The 18880-nt window shown below is 38.8% G+C and overlaps 1 protein-coding gene across 4 annotated transcripts in view; it reads right to left on the bottom strand.

The window, feature by feature from the left end:
• Positions 1-18880, bottom strand: part of PHIP (pleckstrin homology domain interacting protein) — a 119316-nt gene that overhangs the window by 69718 nt on the left and 30718 nt on the right. For 3 of the 4 annotated variants that reach the window (XM_055714372.1, XM_055714373.1, XM_055714374.1), the window contains exons 8-15: positions 14685-14906; positions 13984-14084; positions 7065-7135; positions 6162-6262; positions 6017-6057; positions 4100-4198; positions 1894-2047; positions 816-950 (exon numbers count right to left, since the gene is read on the bottom strand). In XM_055714372.1, coding sequence (XP_055570347.1) covers positions 816-950; positions 1894-2047; positions 4100-4198; positions 6017-6057; positions 6162-6262; positions 7065-7135; positions 13984-14084; positions 14685-14906 — 924 coding nt within the window. Of the gene's footprint in view, positions 1-815; positions 951-1893; positions 2048-4099; positions 4199-6016; positions 6058-6161; positions 6263-7064; positions 7136-8385; positions 8404-13983; positions 14085-14684; positions 14907-18880 lie in introns of those variants that run through there. The other variant, XM_055714375.1, reaches the window with a different exon arrangement.

Genomic DNA, 18880 nt, shown 5'->3' with positions numbered 1-18880 from the left:
CCAAATGCCCTTTTTTTTGTGAGTACGTCTATAGCAGGTCTCCACTTCAGATGATCTTCTTTATGCTGCTCTCCAAGACTGCCATTCCACTATGGCTTAAAGTCTGGATGAAGCCCATATGCCTACTCTCTGCATTCTCAATGATTCTTCATATTCTACAAAGACTTTTGTAATTTTCTCCAGGAGACAAAGTCTGAATTGCACAACACATTATTAATTTTTTGAGGAAAAAGATACGTACAAAGACCCACTTAATATTAAGAAACAGATGGAAATACCTGTTGCATCCATCTTCCAGAAGAATTAGTTTAGTGCAGAACAGACCAAATTTGAAACCTGCATGTGGAGAAGCTCTACACAGAAAGGCTGACAGTATGGGCCAAGGCAGCATACAACATTGCATGAGATCAGGTGACTCCTGAAGAGCTTTAGCCAGATTAAGAATTAGTAATGCAAAAATTAACCAAGTTCCACCTTGGCTCCCCAGGCAGGAAACAGAGCACTAAAGGAGGGTCTCTGTCACCCTGTCTCTTACGCATGATCTCTGACAATGTAAATTAACACTCCAATTTCATGTCAATGAAGCATATAGAAAGATGACACTATGAAATACAGCCAAAGAAACAACTTTTTACATTTTACAGATTTAATCTTTGCCCCACTAAACTGAATAGGAATTTCTCTTGACTTCACTGGATGCAGGATCTTGCCCTACACACATATGCATGCTTCAAGATGGCCTACATAAGAAGGTACTAAAAGCAAAAAGTTTAGAAAGATTGCTTTGGCTTATCTGCATAAAGCACAATAATTACCATGTTGAAGTAAGACCGGATTTTGACCCCTCTTGCCAAATCCCAAACTATGACATTTCCATCATGTCCAGCAGAGAAAAGAACTCTTGGATCAAATGGATGCGGTTCAAGTACAAACACTTCATCTTCATGTCCCTGAAATTAAAGATATAGCCAGATGAACCAGAGGACTGTCTGAAATACTTACCCAGGAATTCAATATGGTAACACTAGCAACTGTAACTTTAACCTACGAAAGTGTCCAGCCAAGAACAATCCCTTTGACCACATTTCCTTTTTTTTTTTTTTTTGCAGCAGTGTGTTATGCTTTTCTCTTTTCAGTTGCAATTTTAGCTTCCTAAGAAGTATGTCAAGTATGTCACCTTCACAAATATGTCCCAATACTTTCGCCATGATTTCAAAAGATCAGAGTCTACAACATTCAGTGGTTTCGGTCTTAATGCTCCACAGATTTAAATTTATTTAGGTGGAATAGCAGTTAGGGATTTAATTTAGACTCATAAAGAATCAAATATATAACTAAAAGTTAGATATCATCTCCAAAATTAATCCTACATTTTAAAGTTTTGCATGAAACATTTCCGTATCTAGCAGAGCATCTAGCTGCCTAGAGTTACCTATTCTCAGTTAAAAAAAAGTATCAGACATTAGTAAAAAACGTTGTTTGATTTATTCTACCTAGAAGACTATTTTTTTTTGTACTCATGGCATGACTAGGTTGCAGAACTGTCTATCTGTGCCTGTTTAAAACAGAGCACATTTATCCACTGATGATATTTCAAAACATTTCTCACATTAAATAAAGGTAAAAAGAAACAACTGTTTCCTTCTCTCCTTCAAGGAAGCACTTTAGGGAAAAGAAAGGCCAAAATTAGTTTCAGACATCTTGAACAGCAATGCTTATTTGCAACTTTAAAGCTTTGTTTGCTAATAAGCAGCTGTCAAGACATCTCTATTACAGTTCAATTATCCAGAAACGTTTATTAAGGGAGTTTTCAGACAGAAAAAAAACATGTAAGGAAGAATGTATACGTGAATTCTGCATTCAGGTTTGATAAATGAAGATGGAACACCTTACCATGAGAATATGAATGAGCTGGCCAGTGAAAGAATTCCAAACTTTCAGAGTCATATTATTTACTGCAGTTATAACAGAGTTGTCATGGCGGTCCCATGCCACCATGGTCACTTTCAGCTTTGTGATTTTATCTTCAACTCCTTGTAAACTTTGTCTAAAACAAAAGAGTGAAAAGTTTCAAAGCAATCCTAATTTGCCAAAACATCTTTATGTCCCTAACAAGTGAAAATACTTTTGTATTTTGCTTTATTATCAAAAATAGAAGCATCAAGTCTTCAATAAACTAGAGCAAAAAAAGATGTTTTCCACTATGTTCACATACAACCACAAAAGAACTGTAGATACTTAAACAATGACTATAGGGTCCTCCTAATATCTTAAAAAATAGGCTGATCAGATCTTTTTCCAAAAAATGCCCTCTGATACATGGTCTAACCCAATTAAATTTGATAGCTACAGTATTTCTTGTGACACCTGAAGAGCAAAAATTGAAACTAGTCATTCAGTGAACAGTAATTTGTCCTGGAGAACATTTGCAATGAGTAGTTATAAAAATGGAGAGAAGTATTTTGATACATTTAAATGAGTTAAATTCTCAGGCTATATTTAGTACTATACCACCACTCTTTCCCATCACTAATAATAATAGTGCTTAATTTTGCATGTATTTTATGTTTATCCCTATGAAACCCAAAACCTAGCCATCTGTATTATTATCTATCCAAATACTCCAAAAATTACATTTTTGTCAGCGTGGTTTAAAGATGAGCCACCATTGAATTCTCTAGCACACCAATTTCTGGGGAAACATCAACCAAATGCAACAGTAGTATGTTACCACTACGTAGGCAGACAATACAGAATCTTCTACACAGTAAGCACTACAATACATTACACAATAGTATATATTGTACAGCCCAATAATAGAAAATGTAGTTATAGCCAGATTCATTTCTAGATTCAATGCAGAACCCAGGAGGCTTTGTAAGCCGAATTCACTCTTTCCTTTCAGTGCAGCGATTTCATTTTCTTTGATAAAAATTGTGCTTGCGCAGAAAAGATCAAATTTGGAACTGCACTTATCCCTCTAGTCAAAATGACAAAACAGAATTCAGCTAAGGTGCTTTACTGAAATGAGCAGTTCAGTTTCTCAAAGAAGCTCAGCATTTGTGACCACAATTGAGAAGAATCCATTCCTGTTCTTTCCCAGAATGAGTTCAAACGAACAGTTTTTACAGGGGGCATTTTCATGGGAGAGTAACTGAGCATTCTCAAAAGTATCAGTGTTTTATACACTCTTGTCCAACAGTTCTATATTCATGTTTTGTTGAATCTGCCCATAACTGGCAAGATACTCTCTGATCTAACTAATTTACAGTTTATTTAGTCTTCTCTTCCATTCGTCTCTTGATCTTTCAGACATCTGTCCACAGGATTACTCCTGAAATAATTTTTTTTTTCCTATTAAATAACATCCTTCAAACCACTCAGTATGATCAATACAGGGAAAAAGGTTTATCCTTTACACCCATTATAAATCTTTCTAATGTACGTCAGTTGGAAAACATCTCCTCTGTGCCAAAATAAAAAGGTGCAAAAGCCACAATTCCTACCAAGTCATTCTCCACCTTCAAGCTTCTTTTGTTGCTTGTTTTAGTGTACAGAAGTTCCTCATACCTACAAGATCTTTGTAAACTCTGAGGTTGTTTTAACAAATGAGAACCAGTTACAGAGCATGTGATTTATTTGCTCTGGCATGTGGTTTAAAAGAACCTAATAACACTTTTCTGGGCATGAAGATTCCACAATATCTTTAAGTATTACTAAAATGCAAATAGTCTCAAGAACAGACCTGACCTGGTTTTCCTGCTCCAGAAATAAATACCTATGTAAAAAGCCACATAAATTTGACCTTTAATGTGTTTGGAGTATCTTTTATTCTTTTAATCTAATCAAAATACTAGTGGAGATATTACCAGGACAAGCTAGTTTTGCCCGCTGAATATGTAGTCAAATATTTGTTTTCATTGGACTTCAAAAGCTAGACAAGCATATTGTGCATTTAAGCAATAATAATTTAAGAAGGCCTTTTCCCCACGCCTTATTTTTCCTTTTTTTTTTATTTTATTTATTTTTAATAAGTCAGCAAATGGTATCTATAGCCTTCAAGTATCTATTTGACAGCAGAATATTTTACATCACTTACCCTGCTGGGCGAGTAGCCATATCTAACAAAATGCTTTTCCATTCCCTTCGCTTAAATTGCCAGATTCGTGCTGTTCCATCACGGCTTCCACTCACAAATCTAACAAAAGGGGAAAAAAGTTACTCAGAGAGCAAAGGCAAATCTGTACAGAAAAGATACTTGAAAATTGAAGTTCCAGAATTTAGAACTCAAAATAATAGGAAGTTAGAAGAAACAGTGTCAGAATGCTGTATGACTGGTTTGAGGTGAAAAACACTTCTCATAACAGGCCTGCAAAAAGTGGAACCTGCTTCCCTATCCTGAGCCCCTTCCAAACTAACTGTACTTTGATCTTTGGTGCACCTTGCTGAGTTATGACACTGCTCTGGCACAGGGACACCGTAACCCAATGAGCACTCTAAGAAACTCAATAATTCTATTGAGAGCAGCCCTGAGGAGATGGACATAGGGGTGCTGGTGGACAAGAAGCTCAACATGACCCTGCAACATGCGTTTGCAGCCCATGATGTATCCTGGGTTGCATCAAAAGCATGGCCAGCAGGTTGTGAGAGATGATTCTCCCCCTCCACTCCACTCCTGTGAGACCCCACCTGGAGTGCTCCATCCAGCTCTGGCGCCCCCAACAGAAGAAGGACATGGACCTGTTGGACTGACTCCAGAGGAGGGCCACAAAGATGATCAGAGGGCTGGAGCACCTCTCCTGTGAAGACAGGCTGAGAGAGGGTTTTCAGCCTGGAGAAGAGAAGGCCCCAGGGAGACCTTGTAGCAGCCTTCCAGTACCTCACGGGGGCCTACAGGAAACCTGGAGAGGGACTTTTACAAGGGCATGTAGCGATAGGACAAGGGGGAATGGCTTTAAACTGAAAGAGGGTAGACTTAGATTAGGTATTAGGAGAAATTCTTCCCTGTGAGGGTGGTGAGGCACTGGCACAGGCTGCCCAGAGCAGCTGCGGATGCCCCATCCCTGGGAGTGCTCAGGGCCAGGCTGGATGGGGCTTGGAGCAAACTGGTCTGGCGGAAGGTATCCCTGCCCATGGCAGGGGGTTGGAACTAGATAATCTTTAAGGTCCCTTCCAACCCAAACCATTCTGTAATTCTATGAAACTAACCCTGTCATGCCAGGTAAAGCTAGGGAAGAAATTTAAGGAGTAAAAATAGCTTGAAGGGCCAGCAGAGCCCTGCAAGAAGTACAGACATGATTTTAAAAAAACAAAACCTACTCCCAATAAGCTAGCACTGTCATGACGCTTATCTGGAGAAGTGTTTCCCAGCTTGAGATTCTCCCCCACCTTTTTCTTCCCCCTTTTTGGGATGCAGGTGTAGAAGGAGGAGAAAGAGGTAGGTGGAGCACAATGAAGCATGGCTAACAACTATTTGTATCATAATAAGTGTACATTAGAACATCAATTAAATGAAGTGTCAGAAACATCACAATAAACTGTTTTCTTTAGCACCCTTCAGATCCAACATCCACAACTTAAAGTGGAACATTAAAAAAAAAATAGGCCAAACAAAATATTGTTAGATCTAGTCAGGTAAGTTTTCCTGTATCCAGCAGACACTTCATTTAATTGAAAAAAGGTTTTAAGTGTTTAAATGTATCTAAAAATGCACATATTTTATATGTGTATATATATTCACATATATTTCTTAAGAAGAAATTTCAAGTATTTTTATGCTCCTTGATTTTGGCAAATTGAAGATACTTTAATCATCCATTACACTGAAAACAACTGTAAGACTGAAGAAGCAGTATTATTAAAAAAAAAACCAGTGAGAATCCAACAGTTATACATGACTTTACTGCATGAACCTCAAAAGAGAAAGCATTTTTTTTTTTTATGTAACTAATACCAGAAACTGGTATTTAAAAAAATTCAGAAGTCAAAAATTAGCTCTGAATAATTAAGTGCTTACCTGCTACTACTATTAGAAAACTGAATGCTGTCAACTTTGTCCTATATAAAACAGTAGAAAAAGAAAAAAAAAATCAAATATGATTCCAAATTATCTGAATTATTATTTTAATCAAATACATATGTAATTTTTAAAAAGTATTTACAGTATGAAACTCCAACTCTGATATCTTCTCTGGCTGACCTGATCCAAAGAAATAAACCCTAATGATGTGATCTGTACTCCCAGTGGCCAAAAACATTCCACCTAAGAAAAACAAACAGGTAAGACTTAAGAAAAAAAGGACAATCAAATGTTATTACAGTATTTTTAAATGGCTGTAACATCAAATACTTAAATTTATTTCCTTAAATTTATAGCTGTAACTCATGTCAGCTATGACTGTAACTGACCTTTAAGTAAAAAACAAGATTAAGAAACTTGAAAGTTTAACTGGACTTGAATTACCTCACATTTGCTGTCAGATAAATATGCTTCTGCAGACATACCTCAAAGATTAGCTAACTACAGTAATTTGTTTGTGATTAAGTCCTTGGAAGGGGCTCAATCTTAACAAAACCTGAATGGAACTAGGACTCCAGTACACTTTCTGAAAATAAGTTTCGGTCATTTTGACATTTCATCCCATTATTTATGTTACATTCTTCAATTGTCAACTCTGGAATCAACGAAATTCAGACCATGAAAACCTAGCAATGAACGCCTTGTCCCAATTCCTATAAATTCCACCTCAGATAAAGCTGACTCTCAGAATCACTCTGAGAAAAAGGTATACATCATGTTTTATAAGACATGCAGTCACAAGAGACACACTTTCAACATTTTATATTTAATTCTTTTAAAGAATTGCTGTATCACCAAGTGTTAATGTACAGATTCTGAATTTCTATTTTAAGTATTTGGGGGGTTTTAATAGCTACTTTACCTCAATTACATCTTATTAACAAGAAACATGCTATAGTAACTGCATCACACTTCATTTTACTCTCCAAATGACTTCTTACGTTGATACAAGGGAGAAAAAGGGGGCGGGGGGGGTAAGACGTACCAGCACTAAAAGAAGAACAGATCATTTGGACTCCAGGCCGAGGGCGTTCTGTAAACTTCGCTGGCCTTGGACTACAAATAAAGAAACAGTTAAAATTACTTCCTAATAGGGCTTAAAAAAAAAAGTATCTTAGAAATAAAGCACAGAAGGACAAAATTAATATGAAGGAACAGATGGTTGCCCATCCATAAACAATTTTATGTGACTATGCTTCATGATCTGATCTTTAGGAAACTAAGACATCCAGATGGACTAAGTAATCCATGTATCAAGGAGAGTTGCATCACAACTTAAATCCCATTCCTCTCTCCCCTCTAACTTTGCTACATAAAACAACTCTCCTTAAGTCACTGGCAAAGCAGAACAGAAGACACTAGAGGCAGTTGCCCATGATGTTCAGTTTTAAACCACTGGGTGTACTGGAACTCTGGCTTTCTCCTGCAGCACACAGCTGCTTTTACAAGAGAGAAACAGAGCTTGGTGCTCTTTATAGAGCACGATACAAAAGAAAATTAAATAAATTCAGAGTTCTTCACAATATTAGAATATACTGGTTTCTTCAGAAGACACGTATTCTTTGTGGGCTCATTTCAAATAGTACCCAAAGAATGTCAGAACAATAGCTAGAAGACTAAGGAATTTTACTTTATGGCCTGTGCTTTCTTTTAAGCATTTCAAAAATTGATGTGCAAGCAGAACTAAAGCTTCAACAGATTTGGCACTTTAGAAGTGCATAAAACCAAAACATATCAGTTCTGGTTCTTCAATTATTACTTCAACTCTGCTCATGCACTGCAGCAACCTCAAACCAGTAGGTGGTCTTGCATAGTACGCCATCTGCAATCTTCACTCAAAGAATAAACTTACTAGAGAACAGCAGCATTACACCCACAAGTGTGATCACTAAAGATGTGTTTTAACATAGAAGAATGCATATTCATAAAGTCTCCAAAATTTTCTCTTTTAAAAGCAAAATGGTCCATAGAATTCATTTCAGCTGAAGGCAGATGAGTAAGAGACCTTTCTTCACTTATCAGCTATTGCTATCTCAAAGAAAGCAGTAAGTATTAAACCTTACTGGTGCCTATGCAAAGAATACCAGTTAGAAATCTTTCTCCAAATGGCCCTTTCAGTATAGGCTGCCTCTGTGAACTTTCCTCTACCAGTTTTAAGGTAACTCCCTGCAGACTCATGACAAGAAAACTTCACCACAGCATACACTAAACAAGACAAAGATCTAGTCTACGAAACAGTTGTAACCCTTTCTTAACTGAGATACTAACATAAAAAGAACTATCAGATTATTCAATATACAGCTTACATAATTTGGAGAAAGTGTAAATAGATAAATAGGCTGCTGTTTTCTTCCACTGTGGTTTGTGAACTCTGCCTTTGGAGTTAGGACAGCTGCAAAACAGAGCAAGTATGCACTTACATTCTAGTTTGGATAAAGTTAAATTCTCCAACTTATGTCTCTCTAATGTGTGTTATTGTAGGCATTAGGAGACATAAGATTACGGCACTCTTTTACAATACAGCAGACTCTGGTCTTTACAGAATTACCTGGGCAATCAGTATTTCTGGGAAGCAAGGAAAGGGGACAAAAAGCATAAGTTCTTGCAACATACAGAAACCAAGCTAATTGCTTCACTTTACAAACACTCTCAATCCAGTTACAACGTGGCTGGAAGGCACAAGGATACCTTCACAAGTATTCCACAGAGAGGTCCAGAAAAGCCCTGGTACACAATTTTCCTCCTGGAGGAGACCTGTGTTAAGTTCAACACGAAACCAGAAATGAGAGGGGCTGCAATCAAAAAATAACCTGCACTCTAAGCAGCAGACAAAGAAGCAAGTTGGTCTATGCACCCCTACTAAGGGACACACTCACCCATATAAACATCTCAAGTTCATCTTCTTCCAAATGCAGCAACAGTGCAGGAATGGTTACCTAATCCAAGCCCTGCAGACTGACCTCACTCTAGACATGTAGTGGACTCACGTGAAACTTCTTCCCAGAAAACATGATGTGATATAACCTTTCCAAATTAAGTCTTTGTTCACAAGCTAATGGACAAGGTCCAGCATATCTGAATTCTGACATATAACCAGCCCCTTGAACATCAAGTGCCTTCTGCTTAAGAAAACAGGTGGGAAGTATCACACCACAGTGATGCTAATTGAGAAATCAACATCTTGTCCAAAACAGGATTGTCAAAATCACCAGCATGTGGTTTTCCTATGTTTCTTTCCTCCTTTTAAAATTATGAGGGAAAAAATAGAAAAGAAGAAAAGCAGTGTAGTAAGCTCCTCTACACAAATCTGTGAGACTGTTCTGCTGCCTTGTTCATATGGTCTGCCAGTAACAGACTAACACTGGAAGCCTATGATCCAAACACGGCAGAAGAATAACAAGAAAACTCAACATCTTTCTCAGAGAAGATAAATAGACAAATATTTCCCACTGCAACTAATTTAACTTTGATGCATCAATCACTTATAATTTCTCCTCTAAACTTAAATTCTTCAATTTCTGATCAACCAAGGCCGATCTTATCCCTTCTCCCTACTGTCAATGGATACAGAATCTGACTCTTGCATCTTCTCTCACCATCCAGAACAGTAACAGGAGACTAAGGGGAAAGTCCTGATTGCCTAAATTTCTAATTGCTTTCCCATCTTGTGGGCCACATTCCTTGACTTCCTTGCCTGCAGCAACAACCAACCTTACTGTTCATCTAATTAGAAACCAAATTAACCTACCTGGAATGTTACTGCTTTTAGTCATACATGGTAACTGCCTGGTCAGAAATCTTTTCACTGAAAGAAGAACAGCACACAGAAGGCTCTTCTAGTACTGAAGAACATGCTTCCACACTAGTCACAGAAGCGCGTGAACAAGGCTGATTTGAACTACTCTCCTTTGAACAGTATGAGAAATTTGAGGTCAGCAGTGTCAATGTCTGTGTTGCATCCTATAGCACCAAATCTACTGTAATGTGTCCTTTTGCAGTTTTATCAAAACAGAGCTCTTATCACCAAGCATCTCCTGTCTGGGCCGTATGCATGACCCAGACAGTGAACATGCCTCAATTACAATGTTATCAAAAAATTGGGAGACTAATGTGGGAAGCCTCTAATTTCAGAGATACTATTAATATTGCAGCAGAGCTGCTGGCAAAGCTGAATACAAGGATTTTTGCGATCTAAGAATGAAGCTAACATTTGCAGAGAGAAAAAAACCAAACAGAAAACAGGACTGGGATAGGGCACTAGACATTAGAAGGCTTAAAGGATGTCAAAGTCCATTTGAATGACAAATAACTACAGTTTTCAGGTAGCGAGTTTTCCAATTTTTCATGATCTGCTGAGATAAATAAATTGCTCTGTCATATTTTGATCTTGTAAGTGGGGAATAAAGAACATTTTCAAGTTTCCTCATCTCCCAAAGAAGATGACAGGGAAAGATTCTCTTCAGAGGCAGTTCATCCCAGGAGGGACTAAGTCCAACTTCAGTTAAAGACAAGGAGTTGATTCAGTAGCCTTAACCATCCAAGCTGGGTTCCATGAAAACAGTTTGCAGTGTAGTTAAGAACAAAACTATTTTTAATTTGAGAGCACACTGAACACAGTAGTGTATCCAAACATTGCCTTTCCCATATTTCATGAAAAAGTTCAGCAAAGTACTTACTGCTGGCACTGCCAATCATCTTGAAACTACAATCAACCACATGATCATCATGAGGCTGCCCAACAGCTCATAATCTTAACTCAGTGCCAGACGATTCAAGTAGTGCCAAGTATAAAAAGTAGGGGGTGGGGTACAAACACGGGGCTTTTTTCTTCTTTTAAGCAGCTGACATTTCAAGACTTCACTACCGGTTTCCATTTAAAGTATTGGATGATTTAGTAACACACTTTCATCGCTGATGGCAATTGCATTCTTGAAGGGCAGGCTGCAGTCAAGCTCAGGAGAGTCAACTCTTAACTTAAGCATGTGACAGCACCCTTCACCTGTAACTACTGGGATCTTTGGATCTTGAAAGCTCCCATTTCTCCTTCTTGGGGAGTGATGCCAGTAACCAAGATGTAGTGCAGCAAGGTCAGACCCTAAATATCTGTGGTAAGAGATCTTTTCTCTGCAGCTTTGCTCCATTTCAGAGTTACTGAACAGAAGCAAGCCTGTATTTTTTACTATAGTGATAAAAGTTCAAACTTCCCACCCCACCAGTTATTCTCTTTTCCAGATGGCCTACACAACACGTTTTTGAAAACAAAACCTCACAAAGGGCCTTAAGAAAAAAATTAACAGGAATCTTTCTTTCCTTTGATGCTGTTATATCGCTGACACTCCTTTTCCTCCAGCACATTACTGAATGGATGTGGAGGGAATCTGCCATGTTTCCATAGTTCTGGAAGCAGATCTAAAGGTATAAGGAAGCACAATCACCTCACCAAAAACTGTTACGACAATGTACACCAAGAAGCACTGTCCATACAACGCAGCCTCCCTGTGTATTATTACACTGGACTCTTAGTTTCCCATTAAACTTTTCCAGTAAACTAAAAGTTTACTGGAATAAGCAAGACAATCTCAGTCAGAAAAGTTCAGTTCAACGCATGAAGTAAAATTTCCTGTAACTAACAAATTCCCCTGAATTAGTATACTGTTCCATTCAGGAAGAGCTACATTAAGGCTTTTCTGGCTGTCCAATTATTTTGATATCCTAAGTGGCATACAGTTACGTTCCAGTCCCAAAAGACATACCTGTTTATTTACACTTTGCCAGATTTTTATCAAGTTTTAGCTTATATCAAAAAGCATCAGTTACTTCTAACACCTAACAGCATTACTAAGATCAAACAAAAATTTAAGACCAGTATCTTGCCTCCAAAGTAGCTAAAACTGGTTGTGTAAGAGCAGAAACTGTACACCGTAATGCCTTTTAGTATCTTCATATAATGCATAATACCCTGTGGCATGGAGTTTCATAACTTAACCGCGTGTTTTGCAAAGAACCATCTCCTTCCAATTTGGAATTGGCTACTGAATACCCAACAAGCAATTACTCATTATACGCCCTCCTCAAGACACTCATGACTGTACATGTCTTATCTTCATGCATTCGTCTTTTTCCAGACTGAAGAAACGCAGCATAAAGGGTTCCTCTGTCTTCTCAAACACAACATATAAAATCCTTCCAGAAGGGAAAGTAAGGATGGTACAAATTCCAGTTCAAAATTTACTCTGCACTCCATCATTAAGCAGCACTGGCATGACTTGGGTTACCAGACCACTTCCTTGCTATGCTGCATGAGACAGCTGAGCTAACCTGTTTTCTCTGCACCACTATCTGATCACATCTGCTGTGACTACTTATATATTGAAAGCGTTACTCAAAAAACTTTTAAAAATTTAATATTTGGTGAGTGTATCTTACTGAAAATTTTTATTCTACATTTACATATCACCATGGAAAGGAATTAGTTGAAAATCCCCTACCATAACTGATGCCAACTTTCTCAGTCCCTAAATTTTACTTCAAGACAAATCCCCTCCAACTCCATGATTCATCCAATCATTCATGACTTCTAAACACTGATCTCCCAACCTTATATAGTATAACTCACTTAACTCTCATGGATTCCACTATTCTCCAATGGCAGAATTTGCTTCAAAATTCCATTCCATAAACTCAATCTTTATTTAGGAAAGTGGGGGAAAAAAAAGAAAGGAAAAAAGTGAAAGAGAAACATTGTGGGCTCAAAAGTTTTACAACTTGGGCAGATTAAGATTTCACCTTGTCAACAAGAGCTCAGGCTTAGAGACCTTATGAAAAATAAGGTGGTGGCAACGCCACTCCTTCACACATTAAAAGTAAGCATGTAAGCCATCTCCCCCTTTTGTCAGCAAGGAGGAGTCTTACTTTGATTACAGCAAGCACCAGGCAGCAGAGGATTAACAGCCTGAGAAGCAGCTTCATCTACAGTATCAAGAAAGAGCCAAAATGCCCAGAGACCACCACAACAGCTAAGGTCCAGACAACTAGAGAAGTACCTAGGCAAACCCAAGCCCTGCATAACCCTGGCACACTGCAAGGAAGAGGTTCTAACAGCAATTACCAAAACTACAAGAAAACAGAAACCTACCTGGCCAGGAGAATATATCCATAAGAACACGTCTCATCCCCAGAGTGAAACCGCTAATGATTACTGAAACAACTATTTCCAATATTAAGCTACAGCTGTTTTGTGATAAAGGAAAAGAAGGAGCAAAAAGCATTTGAAAGCTATTGAACAAGTTCATTTTTAAAAAAACTTCTATTTGAGGGCACTGACAACATTTTTAATATCTTATACTTTGAAGGCAGTACTTCAGGCTCAACTTCAGCCACCGATACACAGCTCCCCAAGAATTCCGCCTCCTACCACATTACAGTAAAGAGCAACTACGAAAAGGTAATACAGACAAGGAAAATCATCAAAACCACCCTATTCTAATTTATACTAGGACATTACCATATCCTAAAACCGCCTGGATCTTCATGTCTAAATTACAATCATTTTATCAACATAAATTTTATTTCATTTGGGACTAAGAGATGAGAAGAGAACCAAAAAGCACCAACTTCGACATTGTATTTTTTTAAAAAATAACTTTTTTACTAAATTAACAGAACTGCAACAAAACTAGGTATACAGTTACTTGCTTCAACCCACAAAATGTTGTATTATCAACTCAGTCTTTAAAAGATAAGCAAGCAAGCTATGGCTACATCAGAAATAGATCACACCCAATAATCACACAGTGAACCAGCCAGTGAGAAGTTTTGTCTTAGTCAAATTTTTCTCCAACATTTGTACATCATTCTTAATTACAAAAAAATGTATAAAATTAACAAATAAAATAGCAACCAACTTTATTTTAAGGGTGCCAGCATCCCACAGCCAAAAGCATATTGTTCCATCTGCCCCGGTTGAAGATAAGTATCTCTTTGAGCCACTGCACAGTGGAGAGAACTGGGGTGGGGAAGAGAAAAAAGAAAAGCTCTGCTGTTAATCTGTTCCAGATGTGCTAAGAAGTTCCTCAAGTCATTGACTTCTCACAAAAAAAAAAATAAATCAAGTATCGAACCATACTTAAGAAAACTAAATTGTAATGAAGACCAAAATAACACAATGCTGCTCAGAGTCACTCTCTTCCTTCAGAACAACCCTCCTGGGTTACTTGGCAAAGCACTCTGGATTCTCCCTCCCCACAACCCAAGTTGTGCAACAGCATGCAACTTGAAACAAAAATAAACCAAAGTATTCAGCAGTGACTGCAGTTCTTGCTCAGTGGACCTGCAGTCAGAATCACAGCCTGGAAAGGAACGATACTTCAAAACAGAACTGCCCACGTGCATCATGCAATTTTTTTGAACAAGGATTATGTCTGGCATGTTTCAAGGGTCATGCATTTTGACAATAAACACGTGTTATTTCACAATGCATACTGTGAAAATTCCTTCTCACTTCACAGGCACGCAATTTTATTACACAGAACATTCCTGGGTGGTTCCTTTTTCAGTCAAATTATGTACTTTATTGCTCAGGTGAGTTTGCAAAGCAAAAACCTACCTGCAATGATGTTATAGATGCACTGTGGCCCTGCAGAACTGCTAAGGGTGCACAAGTTCGAAGGCACCAAACTCTGATCATTTTATCACAGCTTCCAGCAGCTATCATGGTGTTTTCGTAGTTCACTGCCATGTCAGATATTTCAGCTGCATGCCCTCTCAGGGTAGCCAACAACCTTCCATCATCTGTTGCCCAGATTTTTACAAGGCAATCATCTGATCCCTGGAAGGTAGAAATTTCAACCATACCATTAGCTGTTGATGTTACAGTTAACTAACACAACGAACTGAAAAACAGAACTAGTAGCATGTGCAGGTAAGTATCATATGACATGCCCTCCCGCCCCCGGCTTTTAACACTTTTCCACACTGCATTCAAAACACAGGATTACATTAATTCTCAACAGTATATACAAAGCATGATGTGTTTGTAACACAGATCACAAATCCTACAGCCAAGTTGGATTTATGCTCTTCAGTAACACGCTTTTCCCAAAAACTCTAGCACAAACCAGAGTTGCAACATTAAAATGAAAATTTACATTAAACATTAAAATGAATCATGAATTGGTACAGTGTTTGCCATTTAGCATTATACCCACTTACGTTCCTTATCTTCGTGCCCTATCAGCATTAGCAGTATACTTACCACAGTAACAATGAGGTAAAGAGCCTGCATGAACAGCTATTCCGTTAAGTCGAAGTACTATAAATCTGCTTTGATACTCACATGAACAATCACCAAAATGATCACTCTTTCTCAACAAACCTCAGAGGCTTCACCTATTCATATTCAACTCACATTTAGCTGGTCTTCCCACATCACTGTAACAGCTGCTTGCCTGTATACAACAAACTCACAGCCCTAGCAAAAATTTCCAGACTCAGTCCTTCATTTTTCATTGCATTCCTGCGCGTCCCTGAAAGTCTGAATATCTTTGCACCTCACTCAGCACAATAATATCTGAACACTGCACAAAGGCACTGACAGCTGAGATTTGCTGGAAATATTTCATTAATTTGCTTAGGTTCAGAAGCAATACAAAGCTGGATGTTGGATTTTAACATCTGGAGCACTGATCTGCTCTGGACACATAGAGGTGCTGCAGCAAGTTACAAAGTGACACCACTGTTATAAAATTTCATCCGTTTTTTCCTCTTTCATCTATTTACAGTGTCTTTGCACAAGTTTCTTAGCATTTATTCTTTGAAGACAGTCAGAAGGCAGGGCAATACTTTCCTCCACCTTTTATAAAAATGGTATCCATTCGGTACAGGCACAAACAGCCAGATTTTTAAAAGACTGGTAAGCATTCAGTGAACGTAAGCATCTAACAACCAAAAGTCTCAAAAAATATTTAGAGGCTACCACTACTATTTTCAACATCGCAGCTTTTGTAAACAAGTGACGCATATTTTCCCTACTTAGTACACTCCTTAGTCTACATTCACGTAACTATAGAGATCCCACACTGCCACAGCTCCATTCAGCTACTGTTCTGGGCAGCCCAGTCCCAGGACTCCAACACCCAGCTTGGGAAGTGCTCACTGACACACACACTATATGTGACATAGAGCTGTCCCACCAGTGCTAGGCAAATGCTCCAGGAAACACTTTCAAAAGAAACCCAGATACATACTGCAGCTATTGGAATGCATAAAATGATTCAGAAAGCTTTTTTTTTCCTCTCCTTTTTTTAATAAATACTGACTAGCCTGTTCACATTATGTTAATACTGATGAACAATTTATTTTCTTAACTTCTTTTATGTTACTGCTATAAAAAAAAAAAACCAACCAACAGTCCTCTAATTTAAAAGGTAGCTAAATTTTACTCATTACATTAGTTCAGATTTAAAGCTAGTACCCGGGAAGAGGGGAACAGCATACCTGCAGTTACCTAACAATTATACACCCATTCTCATTTGTAACAACACCCTGCAAACCAGTCAACTTTCTCAGGCTTATTTGTTGTTTAGTGAACAAGTTGTTTATGGCTCACAGCCAGTTACGCACAGCAGTTTCACTCTTCCTTTATTATTTATATCAATTCTGACAAGACACTTATCTCTTTAACACAAGAGACAACTATAGCCCCAGTTTTTTAAACACTAAAAAGAAAGCTGACTGTATTTACATACATTGACAGGGCACATGTTTCTACAGATCACAAATGCAGGTTGCTTCTCTACAGAAGCAACACATCTTCAGCATCAGTAAAAAGGCTACTTTGGAGCATTAGTAACATTTTAACCCAGCAGAACATTTTGCAGGGGGACTCCAGACATGTGAAATCAAGGTAACTTAAAACTTTACTGTGTCATTGATTTCTGGAGTACCTTGGTAGGTAATTTTGATTTACCAGTTACCATGCTTTTGCTTTTCCTCAGGTGGGCATGACTTTAAGGCCATAACTTGTCTTTCTTCCCAACCCTTCAACAGGTGCAGCCATGAATGCAAAGATGTGGGCAAGACAACTTCTCCCATGCTTCCACCTCAGAATAAACTTCCGAGCCTCCAATTAAGATTGTCAAACAAATTCTGACATTGCATACTCATTTTAAACAAGTACTTCTATTAAGAGAAGGTCCCTCTTCCCTCAAACAGAAAAGTACAATTTGAGATTTCAGATTTCTCTTTGGTCCTCCATGGACACCAAGTGTGAGCAATCAGCGTTACAGAAGAGCACAGCTCTTAAATATTTAGCCTCAATACTCAACAAAGGACTGCTCCCTTGTGCAGTCTTGGTTAGTTATAGCAAGCCAACAGCTAGTTTCTACTTCAAAAACTTGGTCATAAGAGTGTCTGTTGCAGGGACATGTCTATTTGACAAAAGAGATAGTAAGGGAGCTTGTTAATAATTGTATTTTCTGCCTCTTGGGTAAGGAGAGCAATGGTACATATACTATCTCTACTTATACATAAAACTTCCATGCTGAGATTCTGTGGTACATGCCTACCTTCTCTTAGCTGCTAAACTGCTACAGTGCCAGCCCAGGGAAAACCACTGAAGCATGCAGAGTTGAACGGCGACAGACAGAACCAGAGAATCACTGAGGTGGGAAGGGACCTCTGGAGATCGCCTAGTCCACTCCCCCTGCTCAAGTAGGGTCAGCTAGACTAGGTCACACAGGATGATGTATCAACAATGCCTGTAACCTTTTGTATATTTACTGAAGGTACTCAATGTCCCATCACCAAGGACCTTACGGAGAACATTAAAAAGTACTGGCTTCAGCACCACACCCTGTGGTACCCCTAGTGACTGGCCTCCAGCTGGGCTCTGTGCTGCTAATCACAACCCTTCAAACCTGGCCATTTTCACTCTCACTGTCCACTTATGCAACCTGTACTTCATCAGTTTGCCAGTAAGGATGCTATGGGAGACAGCACTGAAAGCCTTGCTGCAGTCAGGAAAAACAACATCTACTGCTGTCCCTCATCCAATTAGTCATTTGATCATATAAGGTTATCAAGTTGGACAGGAACGACTTCCCCTTCGTAGATCAATGCTGATCATGTTCTTACTGTTAATATGGTTGGAAATAGCTTTAAGGAGGGTTTACTCCATCACCTTCTTAGGTGACAGATGAAAATGAATGGTCTGTACTTCCCTGGAACAACCCTCTTGCCCTTCCTGAAGACAGGAGTGACATTTACTCTCTTCCAGTCCACAGGAACCTCTCCTGATCATCATGGCCTCTCAAAGATAATTGAGAATGGCCTCACAGTGTCACCTGCCAGTGTCTCTCATCAGGTCCCAACATGGTGTCATGGTTTAACCCCAGCCAGCAACTAAGCACCACTTGGCTGCTCACTTACTCTCCCCCCCCCCCCCCCCCCGTGGTGGGGTAGGGGAGAGAATCAGAAGAGTAAAAGTGAGAAGACTCATGGGTTGAGATAAAAGACAATTTAATAAAATAAAGCAAAAGCCACACATGCAAGCAAAGCAAAACAAGGAATTCTTTCACTAGTTCCCATGGGCAGGCAGGTGTTCAGCCATCTCCAGGAAAGCAGGGCTCCATCACACATGACAATTACTTGGGAAGACAAATGGCATCACTGTGAATGTCCCCCCTTTCCTCCTCCTTCCCCCAGCTTTATATGCTCAACATGACATCCTGTGGTATGGAATATCCCTTTGGTCAGCTGGGATCAGCTGTCCCAGCTCTGTTCCCTCCAAACTCCTTATGCATC

This window comes from Falco cherrug, chromosome 6 (genome assembly GCF_023634085.1).
Source record: "Falco cherrug isolate bFalChe1 chromosome 6, bFalChe1.pri, whole genome shotgun sequence".
In the NCBI taxonomy this organism is placed as follows: Eukaryota; Metazoa; Chordata; class Aves; order Falconiformes; family Falconidae; genus Falco; species Falco cherrug.
This window is presented reverse-complemented; position numbering and strand designations above follow the sequence as displayed.